General features: G+C 40.6%; 1 protein-coding gene across 10 annotated transcripts in view; it reads left to right on the top strand.

The window, feature by feature from the left end:
• The window catches only part of dnah6 (dynein, axonemal, heavy chain 6), a 362044-nt gene that overhangs the window by 224305 nt on the left and 125193 nt on the right, over positions 1–12546 (top strand). For all 10 annotated transcript variants that reach the window (XM_069923917.1, XM_069923897.1, XM_069923911.1 and 7 more), the window contains 2 exons: positions 5087–5329; positions 11980–12147. In XM_069923917.1, the coding sequence (XP_069780018.1) occupies positions 5087–5329; positions 11980–12147 (411 nt within the window). The remainder of the gene's footprint in view (positions 1–5086; positions 5330–11979; positions 12148–12546) is intronic.

Genomic DNA, 12546 nt, shown 5'->3' with positions numbered 1-12546 from the left:
CAGGCATTCCAGATCCATGAGCCTTTACAAAAACTTTGAAGAGTGCCTATGGGGACTTCACAAATGGATTGTTGTTTTGGAAAGCAACAGATGAAAGAACTCGGAGGATTAGGTTCAGAGCCGCAGTCTGTCTGAGTGCAGGTTGATGCTCTAAGAGGGTCATGTGGGTTTTGTAAGCAGAGAGAGGAAAACAGGCTTTTCTCTGAGTGAGAGACAGAGAGAGAAAATTCAGTTCTGCAGTTCAGCAGCAGCAGATGGGACTGGAACATGACAAGCTGGGAAGCTTGTTGAAAAACCCCATTTGAAGATGGGTTGTGAGTGCTTAGTTCTGCTGGTCAAAACCCTTGTGGTTCATACAAGATGAGAACACTGGCTGCCTAATGTTTCACATGAAATAAGAGAAATAAAAAGGAACTCTGTGATGACTTGAAAGAAAGAGGTTATCATCTGGAAAACCCTGATGGGGCAAGTTTCCTTGGCAAGACGCTGACGTGGCTGACCAGAAGGAATCAGTTTGCATCCAGTGAACAACAAATCTCTCTCTGAAAACTGTCAAGAACCTTCCTGAATGGCAGCCATTTACCTTTCAAGAACCAAAGCCTGTTGAAATTCATAAATGTAAAGTTCTGTGCACAGCATAAGAATTGCTTGCAAACAGTGAACTTGGAGGAGTGAAAAATGAGACTGGATTGTGAATCAAAGAACTTTTCTCAACTTACACACACATTATATACATATGTGCTTAGAATTAGAAGATGGTTAAGTTAGGTTAATAGTAATAAGATAAAGTTTGATCCTGTTTTCATGTTTAAAGATAATTAAAAGCAACTTTTGTTGAAGTAACCATTTGTCTTGGTGAATTTCTGATGCTGCTGAGTTGTGGGGTCCCCTGGGCTTGTAACAATAGCCTTGACAATTGGTTGAATAACAGCCTCAGGATACTGGCTGTCAGCTATTATTTAAACTGGATATTTGTTTTGGGATATTCATAAACATCCAAAATTACTCCAGTACTACTAGAAAATAAAAATATAAAAATGAGTTTTAGGGCAGCACAGTTCGAGTAGCAGTTAGCGCAACGCCTTTACAGCACTAGCAATCAGGACCTGGGTTCGAATTCCATGCTATTCGAAATGTACTGGGGGTGTAGGTTAATTAGGTGTAATTGGGCTGGATGGGCTCATGGGCTGAAATGACCTGTTACTGTGCTGTACTCTAAATTTAAATTAAAAACAACATTTAAATGTCAAGAATAGAAACAAAAACATTTGTGCACAATTAAAAACAGTTAAGTACATGCAAGTTAATTAAAGTAAATAAAGGAAAGGAAATTGCTTCCCTCTGTGTTGAAACACATCAGAATTTTTTGTTACCTCATTAAGCTCCACAAGTGGTTGATCTGCACTGATGCACCATCAATAATCACAAAAAAATGAAGTTGTGAAACTGATAGGCTTTTATTAACTATAGACTTGAACAGCCGTCAACCTCATTGGCTGCCAAAGGAATACACAATTTAGATAGCCTAAGAACGGGATCAAGTTCTTGGGGATCCAAATGGATAATGATTTAATAAAAATTGTATACCTTCCTTGCTTAAAAATATTGAAGAAGATTTAATGATTAGGTAACTCTTCCAATAACACAGATCAGAAGAGTTAACTTTATTAAAACTAATATATTTCCACATATACAAAACCTCTTTCAGACTCTTCCAATACCATTACCACAGAAATTCTTTCAAAGTTTGAATAAGTTAATTAGGAAGTTTCTCTGGAAAGGTGTGTTAACCAGAATCTCCATGGAAAAATTGACTTGGAAATATATGGGAGGGTTACAACTCCCAAATTTTAAATACCACTATTGGACAGCCCAGATGAAATTTGTCACTTCCCTCTTTGATGGAAGAGACAAGACTTCATGGGTGGAAATTGAACTGCACAAAGTTGGAGAGAGAGTAGTAGAAGATTTCATATGTAAATAGGACACTAAATTTATTTCTGGTGGAAAGGAAGCACCATTAATAAAGCACATTTTGAATATTTGGCATACATTTAATAATTTATTTGGATTAAAAAGAAAAATAACTTCAAAAAACACCCTTGATTTAAATAGATTAATTCCTTTAACAATGGATAACTAAAATCCACATACATGGTCCTGTAAAGGGATCAGATATGTAGAAGATTGTTATGTACAAGGGCAATTAATGTCATTTGAACAGTTAAAAAATAAATGCAATATTCTTAATAATACAATCTTTTGCTACTTTCAATTTGGAGCTTTTTTCAGAGATGAATTAGGACCGACAATGATTTTCCCAGAGTGCAGTGAAATGGGGATTCTGATTCGAAGGGGGACACAAAGAAGTTGAGAATCAGATTTGACTATGAGTACTGATGATAAGAATTGGTCTGACTTATGCGAGGACTGCATAACTAATTGAATTAATGTAAAATATAGACTGCTGCAATATAATTTTTTGCATCAGCTATATCTTACCCCACAGAATTACATAAATTAAATTCCAATATATCTAATAAATGTTTTAGATGCGGGGAGGAAACAGGAACCTTTTTTGCATTCTACCTGGTCATGCTCTAAATTTAGGAAAATTTAAGAATTTTATTAAACCAAATTATTGGGAAACAATTGCCACAAAGTCCAGAATTGTTTCTCCTAAGAAAATATTGTGGACATAAAATGAGGCTGTCTAAGTACCAATTAAAATTTCTTAAAGTTGCATCAGCAGTGGCCAGGAAATGTATTGTGGTGACCTGGAAGTCTGATTCCCTTCTGGACATAGCCCGATGGAATGCAGAAATGCATAGTTGTGTCCCCGGAGAAAATTACTTATAATTTAAGGAAGAAGTATAAAATGTTTTTGCAGGTATGGCAGCCACATTTGCATTACACAGGGTTGAATATTTAAGATATTTTTTTTTTTTTCGTTTTTATGTCCCTGTTCTTTCCTATATTTGAGATCCAGGCAAGAAAAAGACTTAGGCTTTCTGGACTGGATCCCAGATCCTGACAGCTTCTCTTTCGTGGATCCTTTTCTTTATTAATTTTCTCTTTCTTTTTCTTCTATTTTCTGCTTCCCTCTTCTATCTTGGGGACTTACTTGGGGGCAGGGGGAAGGAGGATGGGGTTATTTGGAAACATGGACAACCTGTATCACTGATTTTTTTTTGCTTCATTCTATGTATCTATAATGGCTAATTTTTGATACTTGTTTGACCACAAAATTTAAATAAAATATGTAAAAAAAAACCTAATTGTCTGATCAAGACAATTAGAGTGAAATTGGGTGCATTCAAAAGACTATGGATAGGATCAGTATGGGAGGCGTGTCCAGGTAGCAGCAGCCAATCATAGTATCACAATGGTTTACCACAAGCACAAAATGGGTTTACCAGGATCAACCCCTAGCTAAGGAAATTGCTGTATTTTAACATGTTCTCAGTGTGTTGATATGTAATGACACCACTAGTTCACCAGGGGTCATCTTGCAGAGAGACAAGACCTCTTAGTGTACATATTAGTTTATTAAGGCTGTCTTATACTCGTACTGCTGGTGTGGTTATTGTCAGTACACTCAGATTTTCTGCCTGTACAAATTTGTCATGTGCAATATTGGCTCTTTGCAATAGTCGATACTTTCGTGATGTTATCCTTATGGTGTTTGTACATTTGACTAATAGCTTCTGCTCCAGTGACCCACAGAGTAAAAGCCCTGATTTATTATAGTGCTATAGGTTCTCCAGTCTGAATGTATCCCTCTAATCATTTAAACAGACAATGGATGTGTTGTGAATATATGCACCTCAACACTTCACTTTACCAAACTCTGCTATGCCAGAATGTGGTGCAAATGTCTAGCTTCTGCTGAAACTTCCTCCTCCAACTCCCACCTGACTTGTCCAGTCTTCTTCACTGTCAGAGAGAGGTCCAATGAAAAATGGAACAGAACAGCCCAATAGTATGAACATAGAATTTTCTAATTTCAGGGAACGAGCCCCTCTCTCTTCTTCCATATAACTTTGGCTCCTCACTATATCCCCTTTTCCCAGTTCTAGTCCCCTTTCCCACCCAACCCCAGTCCATTATCATCCCACCCCCTTCTTTGGTTCTATCTCCTTCTATCAAGTCCTCCAGCATTTCTATTTTCTTTTTTACAATCACACAGTCTGCAGACTTTCAAAATTTCACTCTATCTCCTTCCACCCTAATTTCCTCACTGGATTCTTCCACTTTCTCACCCCTGGCTCCCCACAACTCTTTGGTTCCATCTGGTCTCTCTTTATACCTTTATGTCACCTTCTCTATCAGATTCCAACATTGCCAGCCTTTATCATCTAATCCAGCAGGACATGGAGTATCTATAGAAAATAAAAGTCAGTTGATGTTTCAAGCCTGAGGCCTTCTTCAGGACTGCTGAAAATCAGATAGGTACCTGAATAAAAGTTGGGGTGAGGGAGAGGATGCAGTGGTTCAAAAAGGTGGCTCACTACCACTTCCTCAAAGCATTTAAGGATCACATTAAAAGTTGGCCTTGTCAGCCACATCCACAACTGATAAATAATATAAAAAATGTCTAGACTATAACCAATTTAACAGTTTCTATTAAATTAATGATGTTTCCAAATTTGTATTTCTGTAACATGAATTTATGTAAAACAGTTTTTGTGGGTGAGCTTTAGCAGCAGTTCAAAACGTTTTCAAGGCTTATTGCTAACTTCCCATTAGTTCCTGGTGAAAAGTGACTAGGATGCAACAGAAGTTAGAGTGCCTTTCAGGTAATAAATGACCTTTACATCACATTTGTAGGTTAATTCTGATGGTGCCATTGGCACCAAAAGGAAATTAGCTGGTATCTTTGTGAACTTTACCAGCAAACAACTCAGTTATTTTAATTGTCCACTCGTTCAGTCACGTCCTTTGTGATTTGGTTTATAACTTGCTAGCATTTCAAGTGTGCGGTATCATTTGTTCAGCCACGTTAATAAATTAGAAAAAATACCCATGAATATTTATTTATTTGTTAATGGTAAAAAAATTAATGGAACTTGTTTCTTTTCTTCAGTGGCCACGGGAAGCTCTTCTTTCTGCATCTAAAAACTTTTTTGCAACTGTCGATCTTGGCAGTGATGATATGAAGAGTAAATTTTCTGAAATGTGTGTTCAAGTCCACACCAGTGTGAATGACATTGCAGAGCAATATTATGCAGAGTTGCGACGAAGGTACTACACAACGCCCACATCCTACCTTGAGCTGATTAATCTGTATCTGGCCATGCTGCAGAAAAAACGCAAGGAACTGATTACAGTAAGGATAATTTTTGTTGCTTTTCTTCCAAATGCAAAGCTAAATTTAATTTCTGATTATATAATTACCTTAAAACACTTTTAACTATATTTTATTTAAGTAAGGTTTTATTGATAGTTTAAATAAAATCTACTAACCTCGAAATTCATCTAGTTCAGTGGTTCCCAACCTTTTCCTTTTCACCCACATCCCACTTTAAGAATTCGCTATGCTATTGGTGCTCTGTGATTAGTAAGGGATTGCTTAAGGTGGGTGGGAAGGGAAGGTTGAGAATCACTGCTCTAGACCCAATTCTTACTGAAATATTTTGCTTGAGAAAAATTGTCATTGGTCCATTTCCTTTGGAGTTAGGAAATTGTGCCCAGAACGAATCAATTGGGTACGATTAAAACAGTGGTTTTCAAACTTTTCTTTCCACCCACATACCACCTTAAGCAATCCCTTATTAATCACAGAGCACCTATGGCATAGGGAATACTTAAAGTGGTATGTGAGTGGAAAGAAAAAAGGTTGGGAACCACTGGCCTAGTTAGTGAATTCAATGGAGAGAATTTCAGAGTTAGAGAGCAACATATCACAAAGAATGAATTTTCAAACAACAAGATTTACGCAGTTGTTTCTGTTTCACTTTCATATTGCTGGTCAAGCAATTTTCATTATTTTTCCTTTCTGCAGTTCAGTTGTAAAAACAGTCTGTGTTTTGCTATTAAATAAGAATACAAATTAATTTTTCACTAAGAAACAGCACAACACTAAAATATTTGTACCCCTTTAAAATACACCAGCACGACTGGTCAACTCAGAAGTGTATAATTTACATTGGTTGATTTCCGACCATGTTACATCTTGGCGCCTCACAGTTCGGCGGGCAGCAACCTCCTTTGAAGAAGACCGCAGAGCCCACCTCACTGACAAAAGACAAAGGAGGAAAAACCCAACACCCAACCCCAACCAACCAATTTTCCCCTGCAACCGCTGCAACCGTGCCTGCCTGTCCCGCATCGGACTTGTCAGTCACCAACGAGCCTGCAGCTGACGTGGACATTTACCCCTTCCTTAAATCTTCGTCCACGAAGCCAAGCCAAAGAAAAAAAAAACATATTGGGAATAAAGACCAATATGGCAAGAGGGGAAAGAGATAATACCACTAAAGTCCTGTGGACTACTATGACCTCGGAACCTTTCTGGAAAAGGTGAAGAAATTTAATGTCATGAGCAAACTTGGATACACCATACTTGGTCCACTCCCCCAAATTATTTATATATATTTTGAACAATTATGAATCTCGCATTGATCCCTGTGGCACTCAGCTCACCGCTAGTTGTCAATTAGGAAAATATTCATTTATCCCAACTCTCTGTCTTCTATAGATTAACCAATCCTTTATCACATAGTAAAAACACAATGCTGGAGAAACTCAGCAGATCAAACAGAATACTTTATATAGCAGGCATAAAGATAAATAACCAACGTTTTGGGCTTGAGCCCTTCATCAAGGTATGGAAAAATGTTGGCACGCATCAGAACAAAAAAACCATAAGGGGGAGGGGTGGGGGAGGAGTATGGTTCCCCAAGGGAGGATGTAATACGTGGAGAAGGGAGGAAGGCCACAGTAGCAAGCAAAGGGAGGAGGAATGGCATGGTGATAGAGAGGGAAAGGGGTAGAGAGCTGAGGGAAAGAAAACAAGGGGAAGGGGAGGAGGGAGAATGGAGAGTAGCTTTGCAGAAACCAGAGAAGTCAATGTTAATACCATTCAGCTGGAGAGTGCCCAGATGGAAAATCAAGTGTTGCTCCTTCAATTTACAGGTGGTCTTGGTGGGATAGTACATGAGGCCATGGACAAACATATGAGTATGAGAGTGGGACACCTTCCTCTCCACCCACATCCGTGATATATCACATACTCCCTTCAAATGCCATGAACTGGACCACCTCATTTTTACGATGGATGTCCAATTCCTTTATACCTCCATCCCTCATACAGAAGATCTCAAAGCACTTTGTTTCTTTCTTGACAAGAGACCAGACCAGTCACCCTCTATCACCACCCTCCTCTGCCTAGCAGAATTTGTTCTCACCCTTAATAACTTTCCCTTTGACCCCATTTCACTTCCTTCAATAAAAGGAGAAGCCATGGGTACCCACATGAGTCCCAGCTACGCCAACTTGTTTGTAGCTTTATGGAACAAGTCATGCTATATTCATGACGACATCACTGCTGCCTCATGCGCTTGTGATGAGCTTGTCAACTTCATTCACTTCGCTGGCAACTTCCACCCCTATCTCAAACTCAATCTCTGTATGAGGGATGGAGATATAAAGGAATTAGACATCCAGAGTAAAAATGAGGCGGTCCAGTTCATGGACTTTGAAGGGAGTATGTGATATATCATGGATATGGGTGGAGAGGGAGGTGTCCCACTTTCATACTCATATGTTTGTAAATGGCCTTGTGTCTATCCCACCAAGACCACCTGTAAATTGAAGGAGTAACATTTGATTTTCCTTTTGGATTTTTGCCTCCATCTTGGGAGACAAGCCTTCTGCCAACATATTTTACAAACCCAGCAACTCCCACAACTACCTCCACTACACTTCCTCACACCCACTCCCCTGAAAGGATTCTATTTTTGAGGGATTCCAGTCCAGATCATCTGAACTGTTCCTCTTCTTTCTCAAACATGGCTTCCCCTCAACCACCTTCAACTCAGCTTTCACCCGCATCTCCTTCATTTTACGCTCATCTGCCTTAGCCTCCTCTGCTTTCAGATCCAATAAACACCTTGCCCTTACCTACCACCCTACCAGCCTCCACATCTAAACACATTATGCTCTGAAATTCCCAGCTCTTACAGTATGATCCTGCTAGTAGACCCATCTTCCCCTCTCCTCCTCTCTCTGCCTTTCATAGGGGCCGCTCCCTCTGTGACTCCCTTGTGCATTCATCCCTCCCATCAATCGCCCCACACCCCACCCCGGTACCACAGGAAGTGCAACATTTCCACCCACACCACAGTTGAGGGCCCCAAACAGGCCTTCCAAGTGAAGTTACACTATACGTGTTTCAGCGGGAGTGATCTACTGCATCTGGTGCTCCTGTTATGGCCTTGTCTACATCGGAGGGACAGGGCACAGATTGGGAGGTTGCTTCATTGAGCACCTTTGCTCTGTCCGCATCAGTGACAGGGATCTGCCAATGTCCAACCATTTCAATTCCGTATCCCACTCCCATACTGTGTCTGTCCACGACCTCATGTATTTTCCCACCAAGACCACCTGTAAATTGGAGGAGCAACATTTGATTTTCCATCTGGACAGGCTTCAGCCGGATGCCATTAACAATGACTTTTCTGCTTTCTGCTGACCTGCTCTCCATTCTCCCTCCCTTCCCTTCCCTTCCCACCGTCTTTCTTTCCCTTAGCTCTCCACCCCGTTCCCTCGCTATTCACTGAGCCATCCCTCTTTGCCCTGCTTGCTGCTATGCCCTCCCTCCCTTCTTCACCCATAACATCCTGCCTTTGGGACCATGCTCCTCCCCATCCCTCCTTCCTTATCTATTTGTTTGTATGCCTGCAAACATTTTTCCATACCGTGATGAAGGGCTCAAGCCCAAAATGTTGGTTATGCATCTTTATCTTTGCTATATAAAATATACTAATTGTTGAGGTCTTTCATGGCTTGTTTCAGCATCATGCTGAAGAAGATTGAAAAGAGGGTTGGTGCGAGAACGCAGCCTTGCTTCACGCCATTATTAATGCAGAAGGGTTCAAAGAGCTCATTGCTGTATCTGACCCGACCTTGTTGTGCAGTTGGATAACCATGTTGAAGAACTTTGGGGGGCATCCGAGGCACTCTAGTATTTGCCAAAGCCCTTTCCTACTCACGGTGTCGAAGGCTTTGGTGAGGTCAACAAAGGTGATGTAGAGTCCTTTGTTTTGTTCTCTGCACTTTTCTTGGAGCTGTCTGAGGGCAAAGACCATGTCAGTAGTTCCTCTGTTTGCGCGAAAGCAGCACTGTGATTCTGGGAGAACATTTTCGGCGACACTAGGTATTATTCTATTTAGGAGAATCCTAGCGAAGATTTTGCTTGCAATGGAGAGCAGCGTGATTCACCTGTAGTTTGAGCAGCCTGATTTCTCGCCTTTGTTTTTGTACAGGGTGATGATGATGGCATCACGAAGGTCCTGAGGCAGCTTTCCTTGTTTACATCCGGTACCGCACGGATGGCAGTCTCTTCAATCTGAGGCACCTGCAAGCTGACACCAAGACAGAATAGCAACTTGTCCGTGAACTACTCTTTACAGACGATGCCGCTTTAGTTGCCCATTCAGAGCCAACTCTTCAGCGCTTGACGTCCTGTTTTGCGGAAACTGCCAAAATGTTTGGCCTGGAAGTCAGCCTGAAGAAAACTGAGGTCCTCCATCAGCCAGCTCCCCACCATGACTACCAGCCCCCCCACATCTCAATCGGACACACAAAACTCAAAACGGTCAACCAGTTTACCTATCTCGGCTGCACCATTGCATCGGATGCAAGGATCGACAACGAGATAGACAACAGACTCGCCAAGGCAAATAGCGCCTTTGGAAGACTACACAAAAGAGTCTGGAAAAACAACCAACTGAAAAACCTCACAAAGATTAGCGTATACAGAGCCGTTGTCATACCCACACTCCTGTTCGGCTCCGAATCATGGGTCCTCTACCGGCATCACCTACGGCTCCTAGAACGCTTCCACCAGTGTCGTCTCCGCTCCATTCTCAACATTCATTGGAGCGACTTCATCTCCAACATCGAAGTACTCGTGATGGCAGAGGCCGACAGCATCGAATCCACGCTGCTGAAGATCAAACTGCGCTGGGTAGGTCACGTCTCCAGAATGGAGGACCATCACCTTCCCAAGATCGTGTTATATTGTGAGCTCTCCACTGGCCACCGAGGCAGAGGTGCACCAAAGAAGAGGTACAAGGACTGCCTAAAGAAATCTCTTGGTGCCTGCCACATTGACCACCGCCAGTGGGCTGATATCACCTCAAACCGTGCATCTTGGCGCCTCATAGTTCGACGGCAGCAATCTCCTTTAAAGAAGACTGCAGAGCCCACCTCACTGACAAAAGACAAAGGAGGAAAAACCCAACACCCAACCAATTTTCCCTTGCAACCGCATCTGCCTGTCCCGCATCAGACTTGTCAGCCTCAAACGAGCCTGTATCTCTCGTGGACATTACCCCTCCATAAATCTTCGTCCACGAAGCCAAGCCAAAAAGAAAGAGATAAAATATACTGTTTGACCTGCTGAGGTTCCCCAGCATTGTGTTCTGCAGACTTCCTTATTTTACTTTATCCATGGCAATTTGTTACTACAAACTCCATGCATTCTTATCTTGTGCAGACATCTATTATGCGGCACCTTATTGATTTTTTTCTGGAAATAAATTTTGTACAACGTGGTTATCAGGAAAACGATCAACATTTATTTTCATCCCAGATTGTCCTTAAAATGTTGGTGGTGAGCTCTCCATTCCTGAATAGTTTTGAAATGATTTCCTAGCTAGAATTCTTCACAAAGAATACTTAGTTCTTTATCCAGTAAATCATGAAGGATTGCATAATCCTTGGTGTTTGGCAGTCATTGTTCACTACTGATTGAGAGTAAATGTTTAAGCATTTACCTTCTTGAGTATTAATATAGCTCCTCCTATCCAGACAAATAGTGTTGCATCACAATTCTGATGTATGTTGTTGATGGTAGAGTCATGAGGTGAATCACTCATTGCAGAATATCTAGATTATGTTCTAGGCCTGTCCTTGAACATTTCTAAAAAATATAATGGGTGCTTGGAAAATTTTCAATAAGCTAAACTTTGTTGAAGATGATAGGGAATATTTATGAAGTGAATGCCATAAACCTAATTTTCTTAAATTTTCAGTAGGCACAAAGGCTGGTTTACAAAGTTAAAGGGTCAGTAGCGGCAAGGATAAAAAAATAGATTCAAGGTAGTCAACAGAGATTAATGGTAAACATAGTTTTTCAATTTGGAGACTAGCTCAGTCAGTAGAGCATCAGATTTTTGATCTGATTGTCCAGGGTTCAAGTCCCTGTTCACGCGTCGCTCTTTTTGGGGTGGTACAGTTGGTATAGCGGTTACCACGATGTCTTTACAGCACCAGCAATTGGGACCAGGATTCGAATTCCACACTGTCTGTAAGGAGTTTGTACGTTCTACCTGTGTCTGCATGTGTTTTCTCCGTGGGCTTCAGTTTCCTCACACCATTTGAAACATACCAGGGTGTAGGTTAATTGGATGGCATGGACTCATGTGCAGAAATGGCCAGTTACCATCCTGTATGTCTAGATTTAAATTTTAAATTTGAACTGTAGTTTTTGCCATGGGTCAGTGTTGAACAGCTGTTCTTTTCTGTGATATATCTATGACCTGAAAATGTGTACACAGTAAAATTTTCAAACTTGCAGATGCTTACAAGTGTGGAATGCAATGAGAAGGAAGGTAATAAACTGCAAGAAGCTACAGTTAGACAAATTGAATGAGAAGTCGAGAGGCAGTTGAAAATTTCATATTGGAAGGCTTGATGTTATGAAATATCCCATTGACTGATTTAATTGTAATATTTCTTTTATTCTGGTAGGCTCGGGATCGTGTGAAGAATGGTCTCACTAAACTGCTGGAGACTAACGTGTTGGTAGACAAAATGCAAGTTGATCTTTCAGCTCTGGAGCCAGTTCTTCAACAGAAATCAATAGATGTAAATGCTCTAATGGAAAAGTTGAGTGTGGACCGTGTAGAGGCAGACCAAGTAAGCAGTTGTCAGTTATGGATTCATGAATCCTCCAGTTAGCTATATCAGAGAAATTGCTGAATATTGGTTTAGTTCATGATCTTTTAAAAATGATGGATGAGATACTTTGTCACTTCTGGACACACAGAGAAGGCTGTGGCAGTAAAATAAATCTAGCAGAAGAACTTACAACCTGGACTTGCCAAAAAGGCTGCAGGAAGTTCAGGGGTTTAATAAGCTTTATTCATCAATAAAGCTAATGACATTGGAAAAGAAGGTATTTTAAAGGTTGGGAGGCAGGATTTAATCACATATTTTGTTGAATATAAATGAACATTGGTGATTCATTGATTTATATTGAATTTTGGCTGTTAAAATTTGTTAATTAAATATTTTACAATATTTATTTGTGGATTG

The sequence above is a fragment of the Narcine bancroftii genome, chromosome 1 (assembly GCF_036971445.1).
Source record: "Narcine bancroftii isolate sNarBan1 chromosome 1, sNarBan1.hap1, whole genome shotgun sequence".
Lineage (NCBI taxonomy): Eukaryota > Metazoa > Chordata > Chondrichthyes > Torpediniformes > Narcinidae > Narcine > Narcine bancroftii.
The sequence above is the reverse complement of the archived record's forward strand: the minus strand, read 5'-3'. Positions and strand labels throughout refer to the sequence as shown.